We start from the raw sequence: 25,611 nt of genomic DNA on the forward strand, positions 1-25,611 counted from the left end.
AAGTCGCTCCTTTTCAGCCTGGCTTGGCGTTCATGGAACGGAATAAACCAGGCTGTACGGACCAGATTTTGTCAAACCTGGATTTGACTTAAATCCAGGCTTATTTAATTCTCCTTTCGTGTAATAGGCCCCAAGTCTCACACTCAAGGATCATAATACAGAAAGTCTGACACTGTAACTTGCATATTAAATTTAAAACCTCATCCATGGAAATTATTTATTACATGTACAGTTCAATTGGAATTTCTTACAACCCTCATATCAAAAGCATAATGAAACTGATCCTTGGCTACAGTGGCAAATAAGTGTTCACAAGAAATGTTGTGTAGGGCTCAACTGTGAATCAAACTAATTGATTTAAATAAAAAGGTTTATTGATTACACATGTGTAATATGAAATACAAGCTTGCAGGGGAGGAACAATATTAATCATATGGGAGATTTGGTTTGAGTACTCTAATGTTCAACTGAATGTTTTTGCTTCATTGATATTTAAGATTATCAAAGAAATAATTAAAAATGAGAAAGGTAGTCAGTGGAGTTTATTAAATGGATGCATCTATTTTCCATAACAAGTGCTTCGACATTTGCAACTCTTTACAAAGCAGTCTCAGTCAGTGTGGCATTAGGATATGCTTTTAATTCAATATCAAAACGGTTGGCAAAGAAAAACATGTACAACTAGAATGGACTAAAAATCGATCTAAAGCATAACAAAGGCAACAAAAAGGGCTGTCAGACATGTCACCGTACATTAACCCGTGCTGATATCAAAGTAACCAGTCATTAAAATCAAATGTGTGATCTCAGCGTAGCACCTTTCCCATCATACCTACATGGAAGCAGGTTTTCTCCTGTGCAGCCCATCACCGGTGTGTGCAGTACAGTCAGATGAGCATGGGAGGGAATGCATGTTGTTAAGAAGTTGTAGATACAAGGATGGTCTGAGAGAAAGGGACACATGATCACGGTGCGTCTAATTGTTCCAGCAGAGTTCTTCTCCTCTTCTCCAGTTCCCCTTCACTCAGCTCACTGCCCGACGTATCCCAGCCACCCTGGTCGGTCACATGACACAGCATGGAATAATCAGCCTTTTGCATCCAACATACGGGATCAGACCTAACAAACTTCAGCCCTACTTTGCCGGATGGCAAAAGTAGCTGAGCTAAAAAAAACGATGCCTCTATCTATTCTTTCTGTTATCTTAAAAAAAAATCTGAACATTTGCTTATAACGGGGACACCAGGATTAATGTGGTTAGCTTTTAGGTGGCTGGCCAATCTAGAAATTCACAAGAGGTTTTCCCTGTTACAAATGATTGCATGATACAAATGAAAGCAGCCAGTAAGGCAGACAAACTTGGTGCTACAGCCCCAGGTTTAGGAGTATTTGCCATTTCCACTCGAATATCAACTAAATGTGCTGCGTTAGTATTTGTTTTTCCATTCTTTCATTCACTTTCTTGAGTCCATGCTAATTGCCACTGCAGGATAAAGAATTGATTCTACTGGTATAAATGAAAGCACTGGATGTTATCCTACTTATTTATTTAAAACTTTAGAAACACTCTAGAAGCCGAGTTCAGACACCAGAAAGAAACCAACCTCTTCTTTGGCAGCTTTCCTTTTAGGAGACTTCTGTTTGGACTCCGAGTGCGTTTTCCCTCGGGACCGGTCATTCTCTTTATCTTTCTCCTGGTCCTTTTCTCGCTTTCCATCCCTCTCTCGTCCTTTCTTGTCTCCGTCTGACTCAGGAGAGCCCTTGGGGGTAAAGGTTGGGATCAGAGCAGATACACAATACACTGAAATGCTCATACAACCTTCCAAAAAATGTTTTAGTGGAAAAAGACAAAGGAAATTGTACTTATTTTAGGGCCCCTCTGTGCACTTACAGACTTATGGCGTCTCTTCTTTGTCTTCTTCTTGTGCTTCTTGGATTTCTTATAGCTTCTCTCTGGTTGTAAGGGAGTGAGGAACATCAGTGACAGACCTTTATGTTATACTGCAATTTTAAGAGCAAAATTAGTTTTATCCTCTCATTGCAACAATTTACTGAGATGGGGGTTGGCTAAAGTGGGACGTATTGGTGATTGGTTCATACCATCCACATCCCCATTGGGCCGGTTAGATCTTCAACCGAACTAGTGATGATCATTGCTTGGAAAGATACTCACCAGACTCTCCGCTGGAAGAGCGCTCAGACGGGGACTTAGACTGGGACCTCCTCTTCTTCTTGTGGTACTCGTCATCCTCAGATTCTGAGCCCTGTTCACACACCCACAGAGTTGTTAAGCAAATGGTTTACCACCATGATATTAGAACTCAAGAGAAGAGTGCCATCTGCACATTACTGGATTGCTAAACAATGGCAACCATGTTTTTTCCACATTTTGTTCCACCGGCATCATCCATTGTCATCAAAACGTGGTTAAATAAAAACATACAAAACTAGAAAATGTGCTCCTCGGAGCACAAGTCTCCGCCAGCAGCAGGATTTTTGGTAAGGAATTTATTCCAAGATTGGAACTTTTTCTGCTAATATCTCCTGACTAAATGTTAGCTTGGCTGATGGCACTGATGTCACTTCGAAACATGGAATGCAATGTTTCAAAGTGACTCACCTATTTATAGGTATGTATTTCGTCATGCGTCTCGCTAGCCAATCAAAGCACACCCTTTCAACATATTGTCACGTGTTGACCAATATTAGCTTAGACACAGCGAAAAACGGAACGAAAACATACTCTCCACCATGCCTTGGGCCTGGCGGAGACAACAATACTTTAAATTGTGCTGTATTAACAACATCAAATATGTGGAGTGATATTAGCCTAACAGCATGAATGTGTGTATACTTCAATGCTGCGCATTTATCCCATTAGCATTGTTTTGCATGTTTTTATGCAACCATGTTTTGACCATGATAGATCACATCAGTGGGACTGAATGTGAGGGGGGAAAAAAACACATTTTCCTTCAAACGCTAAGCAGTATTTATGCGGACCACTAACCGATCGAGAGCGGGATCGCTTCCTGTGGTGTTTCTTTGACTTCTTGGAGTGCTTTTTTGTCTTGGAATGGTGATGCTGGCATTCATGCTGTTGATATAATAGATTATGTCAGTAAAACAAAGTATACCTGAATGACAGTGGTCCCCTGTTGAGGTTATGGAATGAGGTTTACCTCCAAGACGTGCATGAAATCTTTAAATATTCTTTTCCTCTCCGATTCCAGAGTCACGTCTTCAAAGGCAGATTCTTTCAGGAATCTTTCTCTGACCTAAAAGGCCAAAACAAGGCAGTCATTTAAAAATACAGTGGTGAAAAGAGCACAGTGGTAGTGGTAGGGCTGCACCTATTGATTATTTTTTTAGCTAATAATCGAATAATCAAGTTTTCATATCAACGAATCGACATGATTAGCCTGATTAACCACATTTATGCTTCGTTGTACAACGGTGCGGTGACCCACAAGAATTGTGAAAATAGCCAATCTACAACCTCACAACTAAATTTGGATTAACCCATTGAGATCTGAAGCCGATTCTACATGTCTCCTAAATCCCAACAGTTTTCTGAAAAACATATGTTTCTATATCAGTGGTGCTCAATCTTTTTCATGTCAAGGACCCCCAAAATGATATGTATTTGGCCGCGGACCCCCATCAAAATATTTTGTTCCAGGGACCCCCAGAAGCAAAGATTTGAGTTAAAAATGTTCGCTTTAAAAATATATATATTCAAAGATTTGCACACATTTTCACAATTTTTCAAAAATAGCAGATCTACAAGCTCGTAGCGCAGCACTCGGTGCCGCGCTATGAGCTTGTATATCTGCTATTTTCGAATAGCCCAAAGTGTAAAATAATGCTTTTTAGCTCAAATCTAAAAATGACAGGTTAACACAGTTAGTTAATGGGTTAACTGTTACACCTCCAACCTGCAATATAAAAAATGCAATCATGCCATAACCGCAAACTTGTGTGCGAGTCATCGGAATCCACTGAGAGCAAGCATAGGAATGCTCCGATTAAATGTCATCATTACACACAACACCATCATGATAACCTCCTGTTGGTACATTGAAGTATGGGACGATACACCTGAATAGAAAGAATGTTGGGCTTTGTGAAACCATGTGACTAAAATGCAGATGAGGACGTACTCCCTCCCATGTGTTCTCTGGCTCCAGGGGTGGTGTGGCCTGCTTCAGCATGCTCTTGAACGCTGCCTCTTTCCTTTTCATCTTCCTGGCCTCCTCCTTCTCTCGCTCCCTCTCTCTGGCTTCAGCTTTTTCCAGCAGCTGCACAGAAGAACAAGGAAAACGTGAGACCCAGTGTTGATGCTTGGAATCAGTGCTGGGCATTAATATTCCAACAGCTTGGTTGCAGTGGTGTAAAAAGTACTCAAATTCTTTACTTAAGTAAAAGTACCAATACTGCAATATAAAAATACTCTGTTACAAGTAAAGGTCCAGAATTCAAAATTTACTTGAGTAAAAGTACAAAAGTATTGGCATCAAAATGTACTTAAAGTATCAAAAATAGCCTAGGTTTAAAATAGGTTTAAAGTGGCTAATGTATGTATATCATAATTTATATCTGAAAAGTAACTAGTAACTAAAGTTTTAAAGTAAATCTAGTGGAGTAAAAGTACAATATTTGCCTCTGAGATGTAGTGGAGTAGAAGTAAAAGTATTGGAAATTGGAAATACTCAAGTAAAGTTCAAAAAACTCAAAATTGTACTTAAGTAACTGCACTTAGTTACTTTCCACCACTGAGGAAATTATATTTTCGGAAATTATGTATTCATGTAGGATTTATGTAACCGCTACAGAGATGGCAGGCACAGAGGACAGGAGGTCTTACACTGTTGAAGGCCAGCTTGATGTTGCCCGCATCCAGCGTGGTGGCTCTCTTATCTGAGCTGATGACTGACCCAAAGTCTTCAAAGCCTGTGTTGACTTCAACCAAGAAGCCTTTATCCTGAGAGTGGTAACAAGAGAGAAAGGTAATGAGCGTAAAGCACAAGACTTGGAAACATTAATAAAGGATTGTGTCGCTAAAAATAGATTTATTTCAATGCCTGCCTCTTAGATCAGCAACGTCGTTAGCTCGTTACATGAGAATGTGTCTTGGCTGAAACAGATAAGAGCGAGATCGCACCTTAAGGATGTCTTTGATGATCCTCTTCTCGTCATGGTAGCGGGCCTTCAAGTCCTCCACATAGAATTTAAACAGGTCCAGAGGAGTGGAGCCTGGAGAACAGAATTTGGAAATTATCATTTGCATATTTCCCTGACGAAGCATTCTTGGCACAAAACAGCCATGATAAAAAAAAAGTCTTATGTGGAAATTAATTTGAAGCCTCAGTCCCAAAATAAAACTGCAGAAACATTGAAACTCTGAAATAAAAACAATCCAGAATATAAAACTCCTTTTTTATACTGCCAACCTGAACTTAAGATGTTCATGTGTGTAATGTGTGTGAGTGTGGGTCTAGACAGTCAAGTACACGTGCTTCATAGCAGCACGTGTGTTCTCTTAATCCATTAAGACTGGGAACGCATCTGTGTCATTTTAGATATACAAACTCATGGCGCGGCACCAAGTCCCACGACATGAGCTTGTAGATCTGCTATTTATTTATTTTTTAAGCAAACATTTTAACTAAAATCTTTGCTTTTTGGGATTCTACAAATGTCTTCTAAATCATTTTTTTTTTTAAAATATGATGATGCTATAATATCAGTGGTCCTCAAACCTTTTTCATGTCAAGGACCCCAAAATGATATTCAAAATATGTTGTTCCAGGGTCCCCCCAGAAGCAAGGATTTGAGTTAAAAATGTTAGCTTTAAAAAACATACATATATTCAAAGATTTGCACACATTTTCACAATCTTTCAAAAATAGCAGATCTACAAGCTCGTAGCACGGCACTCGGAGCCGCGCTATGAGCTTGTAGATCTGCTATTTTTGAATAGTCAAAGAAATCTTAAAATGACACAGATGCGTTCCCGGTCTAAGTGGGTTAATGTGGTGTTGTAGCCATGCGTGTCCGTCCACGTGTGCCCGTGGCCTGCTGTCCTACCCGGCTGGCCCAGCATGTTGGCGAAGCGGATGTCAGAGCTCACGGTTGGGTACATCTCCATCCAGGCAGACATGGAGTGGAGCTGACCATGATCATGGAGCTCATCCAGGAATTTCTGCGTGGTTAAAATAAAAGTGTATTTTATACAGGTTTGCCAGTCCATCTATCTATACTGTATATTAGGGGTGTGCCGATATATCGCGATACGTTTTCGTGACGATATGTATCGTTTTGGGGGAAAAAAAAGATTGTTTTGAAAAATAAATAAATATATATATATATATATTTTACAATCATTATAATCAGGCATGCAAACATCTTTTTTTTTTTTCGGGTCAGGTGTCACACTATTGCCCTATTTGGATTGAAAACGGCTATTGTAGCTGAAAAGCTACAAGTTTGCATGTCTGAATAATGCAAAAACAGAATTATTTGTTTGCATTTACTTTTTTCCTCCCCCATATATTTTCATAATAAAAAAGTGCGTATCGTATCGATATCGAAGTTGTGAGCCAAATATCGTATCGTATCGTTTGGTGAAATTAGTGTATCGGCACACCCCTACATATCCCTTGGCAAAGTGGGTAAGTTGATAATTGCTGCTTGTATGTATGCATGTGTATGAACTGTTTTTGTATCTATTTTTTGGACATCAAATATCCAAATTCACCCCCATTTTCTGATGTATTACTGTATATAGTTTTTATGTGTGCATAATATCTAAGATATAAAGTTCAAGTTATGGGGAGGGTGGATTATGCCCAAATATGGACGTTGTTAGGCAATGGTTGATGTCAGCGCAAATCAGCGTTGTTAGGCAACAGTTTCTGTTGTGACGTCAGACCAGAGGGAGAGAGAAAGAGGGAGAGGAAAGAGAGAGAGGGAGGGAGAAAGAGGGAGAGGAAAGAGAGAGAGCTCGATAGAACTAGAGCTCGATAAGAGGAAGGAAGGTAGCGGGAGAGCCTATTTTACCCATTCTCATATATATAGATACACAGGGTGTGTGTCTGTGTGAAAAGCTAATACAATACCTAACATAACACAACACATATAATGGTGTCAATGCCACGTGCGGGTAGCAAGACACCATCCTAATGATGTGGGTTCTCTGTGGCTACGGAGGCTTAACTCTCCCGACAGCTGAAAGCAGTGATACAACAGTCACAGTGAACTGTATCCCAAGTGGGACACGCTGGCTAAGGTAGGCTGCGTACTGCCAGAGGCTTCTCTTTTCAGAAGTGCTTAAAAAAACAGCCTTCAGGAGAAGGCCACACTGTGCATCTCAAGTTGCAGAGAAACTCTGGATACAGATTTGACTTCATGTTTGACTTTGCAGCATAACTTTACTGCCACGAAGAACTACAATGTTGAAAGCTATGTAATGAGCTATGTAATAAACAATATGTGTTAAGGGTTATAATGATTTTATTCAGTATATATTAGGGCTGGGACTTTGACAAATTCATTTTGATTAATTAATTACAGAACAAATAATGTTAAAAAGATTAACGCATTTCTCACTGGACGAGTTTCAAGGGTACCGAGCATACCGGTGCACCAACCAACGTTCATTGATTGACGTCAGACAACAAACCCCAGTGCACGCAATGGAGAAGAAGCCGATCAGACCGCTTTGCTTGGCCCAGTAGATGGGAAATTTAGATTTAAAAAAATGATGAAAGTGTGGATAAAAACACGGTTGTGTGCAGAATTGCATATCACCTCAGTGACTGACTTTTCTGTATTACCCGTATTGCTTCCAAGATTATTAGAATTCCCAGTTAAACTGAAATATTCACTGACATTCTGACCAGCTTTATCAGATGGAGGAAGAAACCCATTATATAGTAATATTTTTCAAATATTTCTCTGGTAAGTTTAGTAGTGAGTAAATGTGAAGTGTCAGGTGATATTACCGGTATCCATAACTGACAGTGTTTGATAGTGCTGTTCTCTCTCACCTGGAAGGACTCTCTGTTCTTGCGCTGTCGTCTTCTCTCCCTCAACAGAGTCTTCTGCTTCTCGTCCTCCTCTTCCTTCTCCAGAGCTCGGATGTGCTCCTCGAAACATATGAGAGCGTCCTCCTTGTCCATGTCTGTCGGTGGTACACAGAGTGTACACAGTGTACATTACATATATGAACGCAACTCTGTGCTACCATTTCTGCCATTCACCGTTTTCCCTCAAATAACTCAGTGTGTGTGTGTTCAGGGGGAAAAAAAAAACATACAAGATGCATGAACATGTGCCTTAAATATAGAGGTGAATTAAAAGTAAAGAATGGTGGTTGTAAATCAGTGGTATGTGAACAAATATGTGTTTGCACTCTTACTCTGCAGCTCCTCATCTTCAGCGAAGGTGGGGTTGTCCAGTAAGTATTGCTGAGCCTCGGACCAGGTGGTGCGGTAGGTGACATTGGCCATGTTGTCCAGAATGTTTTTCAGGGCTTCCCAGTTCCTCTTCCTGAGCTGCTTGGCTTGTTCCTGAAGCACCATATTTGAGCATAGGAGAGCAGAAGAAAAGTTAATGATTTAACCAATGGCATACAGGTTGAGTGGGCACCAAAACAATGGGGGCTACTCAATGTGAAATTGGCAATTTTGTCCACAACGGAAATCATGATTAAGTATACATGATATGAAGATGCACGGTACATCATTATCAGACCTACGTTTACCCTTCAACTTCTTGTTTATGCCCAAACTGACTGGCTAGCCACAGGTTTTGTAACAATTGTAGAATTATTAGGTGCATTTTATAAAATGCATGTAAATAATATAAAATAAATATAAAATCAGCAGTGCCCAGAGGTCACTGTACCAGTTACCAACCAATGTGCCAATGTGTGTGTATTACAAAGTTGCAAAAATAGCTGAATGGAGAGCAGGAGTGCTGCATGGTCAGACCTTCTCTTTCTTAGCCAGGTAGAACAAGACATCTTCATAGATCTCCAGTCTGTCTCTCTCAGGGACACAGCTCCACACCTCCTGCTCATTGAACATCTGTTCTGCTTTCCTGTTTGGTGCACACACAAAGAAACGGTCACAATGACGCATGCTTCCACATGGGGGCAGCATTTCATAAACACTCCTTATCCCTGGCACAGACCAGCAAATCCATGTGTCAATTTAATGCGAGACACTGATGGATTCTTCAACTAAAAACGATGGTAAAAGTTTAGACATAATTCGGATAAAAGGTCTCGAATACAAATAGCCTCACTTTGTTGAACAAAGACACTGAGAAAGCGACACGACAACTCTCGTGCCAGCCATGCTCTTGAACTGGCCTGTTGTCAAGGTCGCAATTCGATTGGCGAACGCCCTCCGGCTTTGGGAGTGTTTGTGACTTTCACACCCAAACAACTGACCATACCGTGCTGATCTGCTGAATGTAACATAAGTCACAAGATCAAAACTCATCATTTAAATAAAAGACCCTCTACTTCATTCTTGAGGGGAACAAGCAGAGATAATTAAAAGCAAATCAAAACATTTCTATTTTAAAACAGAGAGAGCAAAAACTAGTGAGAAGGGGGAAGTCAGATTCAAGCCAGTCTGATAGTTTGAGCTGTAGCCTCCAGGACTAACATCTGCTCATTCACCAAGTTGTCACCTTCCAAATGTGACAAAATGATGACACTGCGTTATGATTACGAATGGAATGTAAACGGATCCCCACAACTGCAGTGTAAGGTCAATGTATTCTATAGGGGTTACAATAGCAGTGCTGTAGGTGCGTGATGATGTGCAAAGCAGAGCACACCACCAGTGACCTTTCATTTAAATTTGCATAATCACATTGGCAATTCAGCAAACAGCAAATCAATGACACTGAAATGAGAAATTATAGATACATGTGAGTGTGAGACTGCACTGCTGCACTTACTTGTATCGGGTGGTAGATGTCATCTTCTCGTGATTTTCCAAGTACCTCTGGTACGTCTCTTTAGACTCTTTGTATTTAATCCTAGCCTCCTCCTTCTCCTCTTTCTCTGTCTGGACCTTATAAGCATTGAACGCCTGCTTCTTCTCACTAAGTTTGGGCAGGGCACTTCATTGGGAAAGAGAAATAAGACACACAGTTAGACAAGGGTTAAATGGCTTTACCCGTTATAAAGAAGCTGGATTGACTTCAGGTGAAGATGGTACCTGTAGCGAGGGTCGTTGATGATCATTTTCATAGCCTGCTCCCAAGAGGCGTTGGATGACACGCCCTGCAATCCAAAGAGAACACGATTTGGGTTTCTGTTGGACCTCAGAACGTGACTGTGCCATTACACTGAACACGGGACATTTACATATATATTGCATATGAATACATAAAAACAGAAACAACCCCATTATAGCTGCGGAATAAAATGGACTGGGATTGAAACGTGGTCATGTACTGTACATGAAGAGGCATGTGACAAAGAGAACGCGTAGGCCAGGTCAGGCCCAGATGGAGTTGAGCTGCTTTGGCTCCAAACAGAAAAGTTGACTCATTCTCTTAATTACTAATAGATGTCAGGTTAAGAGACATGTGTGGAGTGCCAATAATTCAAACAAATGCCAGCTAGTACTTATGTAAGTGTTCTTTCAGCCTCGTGCCTTCTCCCACAGAGAGAATCCATCATCCATTATGAACCGATTTCCACTGCATGCATCTGCCTTGTCAGTTGTCACAGTTATTCTAAGTCAGCGAGGCATGCCGCTCTGTCTCACAGTCATAATCCCAGGCAGCGCCCTGTGCCTTTGATCCAATAACGCTAATCATAAAGACAGAGTCATTAAGATCTTGCAGGGAAATGGCAAGCAATCTCAGAGGAGAGCTTTGTGCACCAAATTAAAAATAACTAAATATAGCATCATTGGGTGGTGGGGCGGCGCTGAGCCACCAAACGCACAACACAGTCCTCGGCAACAGGAGGTGAGGCTTAATAATTGTAGCTAAGACCTCCCTGGGGGCTCATGAGGAGAAACAGGGATTAGATACAGATCGAAACACAAAGGCTGCACTGGTAGACAGTCAGCATCAGGAATGACCGCATAGGTGGCTGAATTGTCATGGTGTTTAAGGTGCACCCATGCTAGAAATTGAAAATAAACCGTTAAAACTAAAACTGTATTCAAGGGTTAGTCCTTTGAGCTATACTTTGAAAGTATTTCCCAACAGGAAAGATTATTTACAAACTAGAATCCACATCAGCAATTAACACTGGTTCTATAGCTATTGACAATATGAGGAGCTGGCTTTGTGGTCTTGTACAAAGCTGGATATTTTACACCTAAATAAGTTTTAATTAGTAGAGGGCCTTACCTTTCCAAACCACAAAATGCCCATACAACCAGTAAATCCACAGTGTGCATAAGTTAATCTCTTATTTTTGATTCAGGATGCAGCTAGGCTTCATTCAAAAATGTAAAATGCAAATAACCTTGTTCATAACAAACAAAACTAAATTGGCATAATGAACAAAATTAATATATATTCAATTGATTAAACTGAGCTAGCTATTTCGAGCTATTTCTGTTCCTTGTTTGTTTATGTTAGATGAATGAAATTAGAAAAAGGTCAAATTAGACTATGGCAGTTCAAGAATGTCAGTTAATTAGGTCTGAAATGTTGTCTCATATACTAGGACATATTGTTTTCTAGTGTCCATATTGTTTTCTAGTGTCCAACATCAACACTGCTTCACTGATACCAGTCCAACACAATGATACAAGTTTATATTTCTCAACTGCTAAATACCAATTAACATAAACTGACAGTGTGTGGCCCTACAGAGACAAGACAAAGTGCAGCATCTCTACTCCACTCAGTATTTGACCTAGTTGACTCTTTATAGTAATCACATGTGACATCATGGCTGAAGCCGCACCTTCTCCTTCAGTAGCTCCTTGAAGGCCTGCTTGGCTTCCTCCTTTGTGTTCCACTTGTAGGTCTTCTTCTGAAGCTCTGGACGCTCTTCCCTGACAGTCTCAGTACTTTGAAAGGTAAAAACAGAAAACAAAACAAAACAGGTCAGTCAATACTTTTAACATTATTAATTTAGCTACTACGTTGTCACCTCGCTCTGTGGCACAGTAAATACACTTATGTGAGTGCTCGCACTTGGGGTGGGGGTAAGAAAAATACTATCATTAGCAGGAAGTAAACTGACATTTTAACCACTTAAACCAGGGGTGGGCAATTTTGATGATGGAGAGGGCCACGATATTTCCACACTCACTCCAGAGGGCCACATTGCATATACTGGCAGACACCTCTTATCTCCGTATTTTAACTTTTTTCGTAAATTAACAACAAAAGTAACACACACAAAAGTAACAAAAATAGCCATTCTACAAGCTCAAAATGCATCACAGTACGACGCGTTTTGAGCTTGGAATCCTGAATTTGTTTGCTATTTTTTTATTGGAATCCTGAAAAGTAAAATTTTTATTTAATTTCAAATGCATTTAGTTATACTTATGTTAACTTTATGAACTTAAATACACATACCGGTACATTGGACATAAAAACGACAATAGAATTTTAATACTAGTCATTAAGCTACTAATATAGACTGAAGTAATTAAAGCGGGTCATGTTTGCATGTTTGGAATTGTGACAGCTGAAATCAATAATATATATATCAGTATTCCGATATTAACCTGCGGGCCTCCAGCTGCCCATGTATGACTTAAACCCTCTATTCTTAGTGAAACAGACCTCAGTTGCAAGTGTACTTGGAATGCTTTTTTCCGTCTACACCAAATCTCCCACAAATAGCCGATCTACAAGTTCACAACGCATCGCAACGCGTTGACAGCTTATAGATCTGCTATTTTGGCGACTGTTCCCCCCAGAATAGGGATTATGGGGTTCAAGAGATTAAGGAACCTACACATTGGGGGATTTAAAAAAAAAAATATATATATACGCGATTAATCTACCTGAAAATATATATTTTTCAATTGTTGTTTGTGTCATGAGTATATTCACACAGAACCTGTATATTACACAGCAATAAAGCGCCAATTTTTATTTAGAAAATATGGGAGAGTGATTTAATGAGGAGATTAAGAACATTAATTGTCTTTATCAGGGTAGAATATTACTTTCATTTGAAGAAGTAAACAGGTTTAGTCTCCAGAAACATTTTTGTAGATACTTTCAGTTTAGAAACTATTATGCAGCTGGGTCAGGAAAACACTAGTCTTCCTGTAAGCTCAGACATCAGTATTGAAATGTAAACTTTTTTCTTGTACTGCAGGGCCTATCTACAGCCACCTTTATAGGAAGTTTTACTGGACATAGTAAGGGTCTAAAAGGTTTTTTGGGGAAAGACCTCCGAGTCACTTTCGGAGACAGTTTAATAAAAAACATTATTGCCTATGAGATATGCCATGTCCAAAATAATTAAATGTAACCACTTGACCCATAGCATCTCTATTCTGGGGGGAACATTCGCCGAAGATAGCAGATCTACGATCAATTGAAAAGATTTGGTATAGAGGGGGGAAAAGTGCAGACCAAGTACAGAGCCGACCTTACTTAAATTTGAAGTATAGAGGGCTTTAGTGTTCATTTTTGAGCGGTGTAGCTCAATATAGCTCCTATAAGTGGGGTTGCGACCCATGACCCATCCGTCATGAAAATGTGTCTTTCGCTGTACTGTGATTGGCTGATGAGTATTCAGACCACTCTGTGATTGGCTAGCGAGACGCATGATGAAATTCATAACCTATAAATAGCACCACGCACTTCAAAAAAAAATATCACTTCACACTGGGTGTGTTTTTTTTTAACCCATTAAGACCTGAAGCCGATTCTGAAGTAGAATCGGCTTCAGGTCTTAATGGGTTAAAAAAAAACACACCCAGTGTGAAGTGATATTTTTGAACTTATGAACTTAAATACACATACATTGGACATAAAAACGACAATAGAATTTTAATACTAGTCATTAAGCTACTAATATAGACTTAAGTAATTAAAGCGGGTCATGTTTGCATGTTTGGAATTGTGACAGCTGAAATCAATAATATATATATCAGTATTCCGATATTAACCTGCGGGCCTCCAGTTGCCCATGTATGACTTAAACCCTCTATTCTTAGTGAAACAGACCTCAGTTGCAAGAGTACTTGGAATGCTTTTTTCCGTCTACACCAAATCTCCCACAAATAGCCGATCTACAAGTTCACAACGCATCGCAACGTGTTGACAGCTTATAGATCTGCTATTTTGGCGACTGTTCCCCCCAGAATAGGGATGCTGGGGTTCAAGAGATTAAGGACCCTACACACTGGGGGATTTAAAAAAAAAATATATATATATATATATATATATACGCGATTAATCTACCTGAAAATATATTTTTTTCAATTATTGTTTGTGTCATGAGTATATTCACACAGAACCTGTATATTACACAGCAATAAAGTGACAATTTTTATTTGGAAAATATGGGAGAGTGATTTAATGAGGAGATTAAGAACATTAATTGTCTTTATCAGGGTAGTATATTACTTTCATTTGAAGAAGTAAACAGGTTTAGTCTCCAGAAACATTTTTGTAGATACTTTCAGTTTAGAAACTATTATGCAGCTGGGTCAGGAAAACACTAGTCTTCCTGTAAGCTCAGACATCAGTATTGAAATGTAAACTTTTTTCTTGTACTGCAGGGCCTATCTACAGCCACCTTTATAGGAAGTTTTACTGGACATAGTAAGGGTCTAAAAGGTTGTTTGGGGAAAGACCTCCGAGTCACTTTCGGGGACAGTTTAATAAAAAACATTATTGCCTATGAGATATGCCATGTCCAAAATAATTAAATGTAACCACTTGACCCATAGCATCTCTATTCTGGGGGGAACATTCGCCGAAGATAGCAGATCTACGATCAATTGAAAAGATTTGGTATAGAGGGGGAAAAAGTGCGGACCAAGTACAGAGCCGACCTTACTTAAATTTGAAGTATAGAGGGCTTTAGTGTTCATTTTTGAGCGGTGTAGCTCAATATAGCTCCTATAAGTGGGGTTGCGACCCATGACCCATCCGTCGTGAAAATGTGTCTTTCGCTGTACTGTGATTGGCTGATGAGTATTCAGACCACTCTGTGATTGGCTAGCATGATGAAATTCATAACCTATAAATAGCACCACGCACTTCAAAAAAAAAAATCACTTCACACTGGGTGTGTTTTTTTTAACCCATTAAGACCTGAAGCCGATTCTACAAATGTCTTCTAAATCAGAAGACATTTGTTTTAAAAAAAAAACATAATTTTTCATAATTGTCAAGGACCCCCACAATGATATGTATTTAGCCACAGACCCCCCCCCCCCCCCCCCCCCCCCCCATCTCAAAATATTTTGTTCCAGGGACCCCCAGAATGTTCACTTTAAAACAATACATATATTCAAAGATTTGCACAAATTTTCAATTTAAAAAAATGCTATTTTGTGTATAGTGTAAAATAATGCTTTGTAGCTCAAATCTAAACACAGATGTGTTCCCGGTCTTAATGGGTTAATAGAATGCATTGGACACGTGTAAGGTTGCACACACTGGGATTAACAGATTCCAATGTATGCAGGAGAATGGCCTTCGAGTGCAGGGGATATCGTATGCAATACGTTTTTGGCTTTTGGCCGCTGTCTTGAGGACCTTTAAGTGGACATCTATATGCAGGACACGGTGAATGATGGCGGGGGAATTATACCTCCATTTGTTTACATATTCATTCATTTCATATGTTTTACAGTGCATAGGGGGTAAAGTCTCAGTTTAATGTATCTTTATATTGTCATTGTCCGTCGATGTCAAAATATGGAACAACATTTATACAATATATGGGAGAGATGGGGATGAGAGACGGCACTGGTAAAAACCATAACTGTGCAATGTCTCCGTCTCCACATATCATGCTATTTCATAGACTTGCAACACAGGCCAATAAAATACCATAAGATAGGATGCCATCTCTGCAAACCCATTGACATCACACTAGTATGGCCTTATTATGTCTGTGTGACCCCATGGTGCTGGGCTTGCACGTGGCTGACTGAGGCAGTCGGTCTATTCGTCTCCATTATCTGACATTACCTGGCTGGGGCTTCCACGGCGGCAGAGCTCTCTGTAGAGGGAACCGGTGCATCAGCGGCGCTGACCTCAGGCACGTGATGCATGGCCACCTGGGACAGGTGTTCCTCCGAGGCTGCAGTCACCATGGCCTCTGCCTCCATCGTGGTTGTCATGACAGCCACAGGATCTGCTTGCAGGACGGGGACGGGCATTGTGCCGGGAGCCGCAGTCTCTGTCGTACTGCAATCAGATCAATTATGAGTGACAGGTCCAGTCATATGGCATGACAGCCTCGTCAGTTGGAATAACAGTACAATGTTGCTGCTTCGAATGAAATGGGTCAGTCCTCAAAGTGGAAATATAAATATATAAACTATAAAATGAGTAGGCCTTTTGCTTAAAGCAAAAAAAAAATGTCTTTCATCTATTTTCAAAGATGTTTTGTGAGAAATTATGTTAAATGACTGTTTGAAATTAGCACATTGTGTAACGTAGGTAAAGATAAACAGGAGGCTCTTACCCATTTTCCTCTGCTTTGATCATGGCTGGGAGAGACAAAAGCAGAACACTGGTAAGGAACAATATTTTTCCATTTCAAAAGTGCATTTCAGATTAGAGGAAAAAGCCCCAACAAATGTACTGGAAGAAACGCTATTTGTCTAAATCCCCCGATTTAAACAAATACACAACATTATTAGTTAAAGATGGCCAATGGTCAGTCATTCATTGTGGCCTCTTCCAAGCTGTGTAATATCAAATTGCGTTACAACAATGTTACACCAGTCTTTAAAAGCAAAGGCTTGCTATTAATCAGTGGCTCAGTACCTTCCAGATCCTCCAATTCTTTTGGTTTGGTCCATCTGGACTCCTTAGTCTGGGAGTTATAGTAGTAAGGTTTTCCCGTGTCCGACTTGTACTCCTTCCAGGGGCATTTGGACAACATTTGCTGTTTCATGGAAAATAACATGTTTACAGTCATTACTGGGATGTGTTCCCTGTGGGCATCAAAACTCGAAAGCTTTCAAAGAAGAATGGCATGTGTTCCCTGTGGGCATCAACACTCAAAGGTGAGTGTGTGTGTTGCTACAATTCACTAAATGCATGTGATGTTTAAAAAAAAATATTGGTTTGTACTTCTGCAGGAGACTTGAGATCATCTGGTTTCTCCCAAGTGGACTGCTTGGTCTCAGTATTGTAAAAGTACGTCTTCCCATCCAGGGACTTGTGCTCCGTCCACAAAGACTTCTGTGGAGGACGAAAAGAATGGCAAGATCAGTTGCTCAGTCAGTTATTATATTCAGTGTTTTAAAAACATTTATCATTATCTAAAGGGTGTACCACCTTCTTTGGTGCATCATCCTGTGGTGACCCATTTGTGGTGCTCTGCAAGACAAAAGAACACATGAAATAGTTGAGTGACTACTGCACCATTATTAAAGGAACAACATGCAAAACACTGAGGGAATGAGGGAAGTACAAAGCTTAACACTTTATTCTAAAGGATAAGTCTGTTTTTTTCCCTCCTCATCATGTTGAAGGATTATAAAACTGCCTGAATTCTTTCATGCCGATTTTCAAAAGGAATAATCGTCAAAACAAGATCTGAGAGCCAACCAGAAAAAAAAACGTTTAATTTAATGTAGTGTTAAAGTGCCTCCTTTCAACAAAAAAAACATTTCTTCAGGATCTACATCCAGTATATGCAATTTACCTTGGCCTGACATTTGACAGTTGAAATTGACTAGTGTTAATTGGTTTACAGGCTGTGTGAGTGTTAATAAACTTAGCATTAGCTACGCCTCAGACATAAGATAAACCTTTATTGATGACAAAGGGGAAATACTGCAGTAAGAAGGAACATGGGATAAGTAAAACATTTTTTAAGAGTTGCTGTAATAGATGTGTGATTCGACACTGCAGCAACAGGCAGTAGTGGCCCCATAGTTTACAGGCCTTTGCTTATGGCCAGAAGGTTGCTGGTTCATTCCCACCGGCCAGCAGGAAAAATCAGGGTGGGTGAGTGAAATGACTCATCCTTCCCTCAATACCCACCACTTTAACAGCCCTTGAGCAAGGCATCTAACATGCATGGATTTCAACAATGATAATCAACTTTCACTCTCTTCATGAGTATCACCTTCACTTCAGCCATTTCAGGTTTTTGTAGCCAAATGTTTGTTTTGTGATGGTTAGCAAGTAGGAGCATAAGCTGTGATTGGTCTTCTTTAAGGGGGAACAGACACAAAGTCACAGAGTAAGGAAAGTACTGTCAGATACCTTTGTATTGCTGTATCTGACAGCACTTTCCTTACTCTGCATCTGTAACTTGGTAACTCTTCACTAATGTGCTGCCTCTGGGTGACTGAAATTCCCCCGCGGGATCAAGAAAGGTATCTATCTATCTACATAATATACAAACAAATACTGTTATAGATAAACAGGGTTTAAAAAGGAGGACTTATGTGGGTGTGAAGGCAATGTCCAATGGAAAATAGGGTTATACTTACAGGTGTGGGAGCTGTGAAGATAAAAACAAAACACACAAATCATGATAAATCAATTAATTCTGTATTACAATAAATTATATAACCATGAATATGATTTGTTAATATACAAAGTCTTACCTGGTGATTCGACTCCAGGCTGTGGAAAAGATTAATCCAGATAATATAAATTTGAGCACTTTAAAAACATTATGCTGAAAATCTATACCATCTCACTTTCACTGCATAATGAGCTTAGCTTAAATCATAGACCATCGATTCCAGCTTTGCAATAAATTACTTCATAAAGTTTTCGTAATTAGCATAGTATCAATTCCAGCTTTGCAATGAATGACATGACAAAGTTTCCGTAATTAGCATATTACGTTTTACAGTCAACAAGAGAAGACATGCTTGTCGGGTTGTTGATTAAGTCGATGACTCATCTCTAATAGCATCTGGCTGCTGTTAAAAAGACTTGGTATATCAGAAATCACACTTCACCATAACTTCATTACCATTCATCAAAAAGAAGGTAAAAAAAAGTTCTGTCTTTATTTAACTTCACATGACATCAGTGCTAACATCATAACTGTCACCTGTGATCATAGCCTTCCAGCAGTGGAGGGTTCAGTTAGTTCTGTGAAGGTTGTTTTTAGGGAATGGAATTCATGAGACCTCCTCTGAGAGGGTCAGAGCATGTGGGGTGAGAATCAGCCCAACAGTGTGAGCTGTGACACCTAGATAATATGCTATAGGAAACTATAAACGGAGGAACAGACTGTATCTGTGACAAGGGGAAAGAAGTGCTGCGCTAATGTAACAAGGTGTAATGATCAGTTGGGTGGTTCACTGCATATGCACACATCTTCAAACACAGTATTTTCCATTTAATTATATTATGGTAAATTAATTCCTTTGGCTGGAAAAATGTAATCTTGTCGTCACGGTGGCCGGCCAAAAGATTGCCTAGCGGAAACCCTGACAGAGTGAGTAGATGTAAATTGTGCCATTTTATTATGATCATAATTGAGGAGCAATTAAAAGATGATAAGTAACTAACAATAATTTAAACCATCAGTAGTATTAACACTATATTAAAACTTACTGTAACACTACCAACATTCTAACTACTACATACTGGCTAACAATCCACTCCAGGCTGTGGAAAAGATAATTTCTTCATTATTTCATATATATTTTCATATATGTATTTTCTAGTTCTAAATATGCAATCTCTAAATGTGTATATATCAGTAGTGTTCCAACACATTTACGGTGTTTGCGAGTCATGCAAATGCTTAACTTGACGCCTGACATATGGCGGACAACTTTTAGGAAGTGTGAAACACAGCAGCAATGTGAACCAAAAAAAAAAGAAGTGAGACAAGTTACCGGTCCCGCTGGTTGCAATGCCCCAGCTGGCATGCGAGGGGGCATCATCATCCCCGGCATCATGGGTGGCATCATGCCTGGCATCTAATAAAAGAAGCATCATGAAAAATTCATTCGACCCACTAATTTCCATCTCACTTGGTGCAGGCAGAGGTATTAATACACAGTGCGAGACGGGGTGTTTGTGCCCATGTGGAAAGGCTGTGTGTGACTGGTGGAAAGCGGGGTAGGGTGGGTGGCTGAGGGAGTGAGAGAGAGAGGGCCTATTTGACTGTGTGAAGCCACGGCTTGTGCTCTCTGAAGCTCCAGTGAAGCTCCAAACCGTATCAGCTCACAACCTTTTGAACCGTGACACTGGCAGCTGTATCAACACATCTCCCATATCACACCCTTTTGAGGGTATAATAGGATCCATATTCTTGCTACAATTAGTGTGGTTCTATTCATAATCTTCAGCTACTGCTGTTATAACTGATTCCTCACCTGAATTCAACTACACAACAAACGCGATGCTTATTGCTTTTCAGAATCAGCATCCTGTTTATTCCTATTTTTGTTTGTCTCTCTGGAATGTTATCAATGTTTCAGACAAAACCATACATGCAGTACAAAGTTTGTGCATAATGCTTCAATAGAAAGGATGTGTGCAAAGCAGGGAAATTGAAGGCAAAATCCATTCAATACTATAAACCTGCACAACAATATATTCAGATATACTGGGTGCTAATGTGCATGGAAATTAATTCTGTGGGGGTTTGCAGAGGCTTTAGATATCACATATATATATATGACATTTCTCTGCCATTTTTTGTAAAGCAATGCATTTTAATGTCATGAGCACTACTTGATTCTATAAATACCAACAGATTACACAAGATGAGGATGAATTCCTATAAGGAACATATAATAAGGGAACATATGAGCACATTATTTCTTCAAAATATCTGTTTCCAGTGTATACTTGGGTGGGCCACCGAAGTATATTTGAAAACCAATTTCCATCTAAAAAAAATAAACAAAAAAACCCACCCATGATTGAACTAGCACACCTGCTAGTTCACAAAGTATACATACAATATGCCTACAATGTTGGATTAGAATGTGCGGACATAGATAGTGATTTTTTGGAGGAGGCTGCATTGGATTTAGTTTAAACTTATTTTTCTGCAATAGAGCCAGGTTGAACAGTTTGCATGGTAGAAATGTCGGCAATTAACTTCAAAACAACATTTTGGATTTCAGATTATTAACCATGGCATGGACTGGGAAAAATAACCGCATTACCACGCTTATGTGATGCATACCAATGGGTTGAGCAATTATTAATAATTTAAAAGAAAATATTTTTTTTGCTGGTGAAAGTTACAGGAGTGCAAATGGTGGTGGTTGATACCTAAGCTCAACATAAACGCAATAATTGTTTAGTTATCATCATTGTCTGTCTTTCACCTAATCTTCCAGGGAAATTAACCATGTCACTTCACCTTCACATGAGGGCATGATGCACTCATGTCGCAAAGCTGACATTTGTCGACTAACAGCAAAGAAAAAAACGCTAGACTCCAACAAATGTCTGGTTGTTTGTTTTTCTTTTAATTTCTTGTCAGATCTTTCAAGGATTTTAAAATGTCACGCTTAAAAGAGTCCCTCTGCTGTAATGTGTATTGTGTTCAAGCTGTTGTGTAGGAAATAACTTTTGAACGAGCTCACGTTGGATAAAGCCTCCTTTAATAATAATCGCATCGCAATCTGTGCTGCTAAAATGCGGTAGGCAGCCCTACACAAGACTAACATGACTCAAGCTGCTTGTAGAAGACTAATCTAAATCTACGCATTTTTATTAAGTAAAAGTAACATGCCAACGTGTTCTTTCATCAATCTACTGCTCAGTCTGTTGAGCCTGAAACTTGCTGATGAAAAGAGCTGCTCCGATGTTACCGGTACACACACATAGCATCTAGGTAGCCACTCAAGGGAAAACGGAGCCTGTTTCCACCATGCAAATGGATTAATTTCCAGGGGTGGAAAACATGATGTAGCTCACAACTTCATTTACTTGCTTATTTGTAACGCACACATCACATTGAAAAATGCATGGAAGATCTTAAAATGGCCTCAAATTTTGTAAAGCCATATAAATAGTTTTGTTGATACTTACCGACGCTAAATATGCTTAATGATTACACTTTAGAAAATGGCAGGTTTAATAGTGTAGGTGCAGGAAGAGAACTTGTGGTACCAGGCAGGGGCAGCAGTAAGTAATTCAGTCCCCTAGATATTCATAATGAATCCAGATACTGACTCTGAAGCTCACCTGTCCCATTGGAGGTGCCCCCATCGGTGGCATCATACCAGGGGGCATTATACCCGGTGGTATTGGGGTCATGCTAGGAGGGCGTTGTCCCATGGGTGGCATTCCCATTGGAGGGTAATGAGGCGGAATTCCAGGTGGCCCCATCTAGACAAACACAGGAGGAAGAAAAACTCAAACTATACACAATTTTATTCCATAATGAACAAAACTTAAATACGACAAATACTATGGACATTTCTAACAGAAACTTACAAAGGGTGGGGGCATCCCTGTGGGTGCAACACCAGGATATGGCGGAGCTTGGCTCGGGCCATTATTTGCCTCTGATGAAGACTGTTAAGCAAAGACCAATCAGGATTAGAAAACTACTGAGTGACTGGAGTTGGAGGTAACAAACTATTAACCAACGGCATGACAACTGCGACAAGTTACAAGTAACTAGTTTACACTGGCTAAAGTTAGTTTATAATCAAGAGGACGAGGCTAACTTGACAAATACTCATTAACAGTTAGCTAAGATTAGATTGATTGATTACTTTATTAACAGGTTTGTTAACAGTACAGCTCACACTGTACACCGAGTTCCATACACTGTACTACAGTCAATGGTTATGCTAAAAGTAGCCGTAGAATACGACTCTCGTAGATGTATTTTATGATTCTGACATTTTCAATCTACGAGAGTCGTAGGGAACACAACGACTTTCAGCTCCAAGCCTGTACGGTCTCCAATTCAAACATGTACAGATGCAAAAAAAAAGTGCTTACCCCCACGCCCCAAATGTTAACTCATTGTTCGGAGTTCTAGTGCAATGTCATAATCCATATTTATCCATAAGTGTTTTAATGCCGTCTGTCTCCCCCCCCCCCCCACAAGCTCACAACGCCTCGCAGCGCGAGGCGTTGTGAGCTTGTAGATCGGCTATTTTTTGGCAGAGGTGTTTGGTGTAGAGGGAAAAAAGAGCAGACCAAGTAAACAAAAAAAGTTGAATCTGAAACACAATTTTATACAATATAGTGGGGGTCCCTGCTTCGTCTCTCTCTCTCAGCTAGGGGTCCTTGGCCTGAAAACGTTGAAGACCCCTGATATAGATTATTACATTGCACTAGAATTCCCAACAATGAGTTAACATTTGGGGCGTGGGGGTAAGTACCTTTTTTTTTGCATTTGTACATGTTTGGAGACCGTACAGGCTAGGAGCTGAAAGTCCAGTTGTCCATGGGGGATGTTCCCTACGACTCTCGTAGATTGAAAATGTCAGAATCATACAATACATCTACGAGAGTCGTATTCTACGGCTATGCTAAAAGGATAACACAAAAAAAAAACAGGGGGCTTGTTTCCATTGTGGTCCATTGCACTAATTCATAAGTAATACAGTAATACACACATTACATGCATGTTGCATCAACAGGTATATTTACAGAGAAAGGAGGGGTGGGGGCAGAGGATGCTACTGCCAAGTTGTTCAAGGAGTTAAAGTAAACTATGCTCGCTTGTATTTTGAGGTCAGCCATTCTTTTAGTTTAGTTTTGAGTTTGGGTAGGGAGTCGAGATCTTTAATGGGCTTTGGTAGGTCATTTCACAATATGGTGGCAGCTAAGTAGATATTATTTTTCATACAGGAAGAGTAGGCACATTTTGGGGAGAATGGGCAGTAGGCACTTGATGTGATTTTTGGGGGGGGGAGACGGGGCACTACTCTCGTGACACACAGCACATGATTATTAATAATTTAAGCTATAATAATGAGTATGAACAAGGAAGCATTGTTTATAATCTGTTGTACAATGGCTGCTTACCAACAAAAAAAAGATCTGCATTGTACAAGCTATAAATGCCAGTTATTTTCGGCAAGCAACACCCACATACACTGAGTGAATTCAACTTTAGATGGATCAGTATGTTGCATCAATGTGCTCAGTCTATTTCTTATCATCCCCAGCTCTGGAAATTATCTTAAAAACATTTTCTGTGGAAATGGTCGATCAGGTGCATGTACAGTATTCCTGGTGGCTGGTGGTGCCCACTCTTGACTTGATGCCCGGATTTCCCTGGTATACCCACTCTTCCGATGTGCCCAGTTTTCCCTTAATGCCCATGCAGTGCCCACCATGTTTTGGTGTCCACTCTTCTGTCTCTTCGCAGCTCCCTTCATCAGTGGTTCTCAAACTTTAAAATCTCAAGGACCCGCCTTAACTCTGACAGCATAAAAATGGAATCAAATCTGTAAGGGTCAATTAAGAACCCCCTCAATAGATCCCTCAATAGTCCCTTGAGTGGACCCCACTTTGAGAACCACACTGCCCTACAAGATGTATATGGTTATCAAACATTAGACTAATTTATAAGGACTCGTAACTGTTGGTGTTTAAATGATTGGGGTTATATTTACGTAAGCTACAGTGGAACATGGCTACATGCTGGTGAATGACTCATTCAATTGGAGGAATCGGGCTAAATCCCGGACAGAGACGTTAGCTTAACGTGTTCTGTCACACTGCACATAATTAGCAGCACATTACTCTTAATTTAAGTGAATTGTCTACTCAGTGGAAGTCATTAACAATGTCTACTACTCCGAGCCAATTAGTAGCACCAACAACAGAGCCATTTCACTCTTATATTGTATAGAATTGGTACCAAGCAGTGTTGCCAGGTTTCGCGAGAGAAACAAGCCCAGAAGAAGCGACTAGGCTACGGCTATTTAAATACAGCTTGTAGATTATCTGCCGTTTAAAAAAAAGAAGAAATAATAGTTATTTTATTTTGGGAAATCCCTAGCACAAAATATTTGTTGATTCGGGGGCGGGGGGGTCTATGGACAAATACATATTCATTTGGGGGGTCCTTGACACGACAATGTTTGAGAACCACTGGTTTAAACAACATTAGGAAACAAGCCACAACTAAGTGACTACAAGGTAGAAACCAGACCACAGAACAGAAAAGGAAGCCCAACGTCGCTTACAAATAAGCCGACATGGCAACACTCGTACCAAGAACTAGCCTGAGCCCCAACACAAGTGTGTATGCCCGCTATGCCGCTATTTTAGCCGAGAGCTGCTAACACTAGCGAGCTAACGCCTTATTTCTCTAATAAACAACAACACGTTTAATATAAACATCGGGGGAAGACAAAGGCAACGGGGACGATTTAAGTGCAAACTCTTCCAATTGCAATTTTGAGACTCGGTTCGATATAAATAATCTATTACTTTGTTGAAAATCGGCACTCACCATGTTGAGAGAGTGTCCGGTGAGCCTGG

The 25,611-nt window shown here is 40.0% G+C and overlaps 1 protein-coding gene across 1 annotated transcript; it reads right to left on the bottom strand.

Moving 5' to 3' along the window:
* Nucleotides 1–620: 620 nt before the first annotated feature.
* Nucleotides 621–25,611, bottom strand: prpf40a (PRP40 pre-mRNA processing factor 40 homolog A). Its single transcript, XM_084084240.1, has 27 exons — nucleotides 25,583–25,611; nucleotides 22,594–22,674; nucleotides 22,342–22,485; nucleotides 20,028–20,111; nucleotides 18,759–18,792; nucleotides 18,657–18,667; nucleotides 17,491–17,532; nucleotides 17,284–17,394; nucleotides 16,975–17,095; nucleotides 16,670–16,694; nucleotides 16,171–16,389; nucleotides 11,957–12,062; nucleotides 10,242–10,306; nucleotides 9,979–10,143; nucleotides 8,997–9,105; nucleotides 8,423–8,573; nucleotides 8,052–8,185; nucleotides 6,091–6,205; nucleotides 5,165–5,256; nucleotides 4,868–4,984; nucleotides 4,164–4,301; nucleotides 3,183–3,278; nucleotides 3,011–3,097; nucleotides 2,174–2,264; nucleotides 1,892–1,953; nucleotides 1,605–1,760; nucleotides 621–1,055 (listed from the first exon to the last, which is right to left on the bottom strand). The coding sequence occupies exons 1-27, from the start codon at nucleotides 25,583–25,585 to the stop codon at nucleotides 966–968; spliced, it is 2,649 nt and encodes an 882-aa protein (XP_083940366.1). The 5' UTR covers nucleotides 25,586–25,611; the 3' UTR covers nucleotides 621–965.

The sequence above is a fragment of the Gymnoscopelus microlampas genome (genome assembly GCF_963454915.1).
Source record: "Gymnoscopelus microlampas genome assembly, chromosome: 17".
NCBI lineage: Eukaryota > Metazoa > Chordata > Actinopteri > Myctophiformes > Myctophidae > Gymnoscopelus > Gymnoscopelus microlampas.

Excerpts from the sequence above, each read along its gene's own strand:
- prpf40a (XM_084084240.1), bottom strand. Across the intron at positions 12,063-16,170 it reads GCCGTGGAAGCCCCAGCCAG|TACTGAGACTGTCAGGGAAG; the intron begins GTAATGTCAGAT and ends TACCTTTCAAAG. Across the intron at positions 8,186-8,422 it reads TGAAGATGAGGAGCTGCAGA|ACATGGACAAGGAGGACGCT; the intron begins GTAAGAGTGCAA and ends TACCACCGACAG.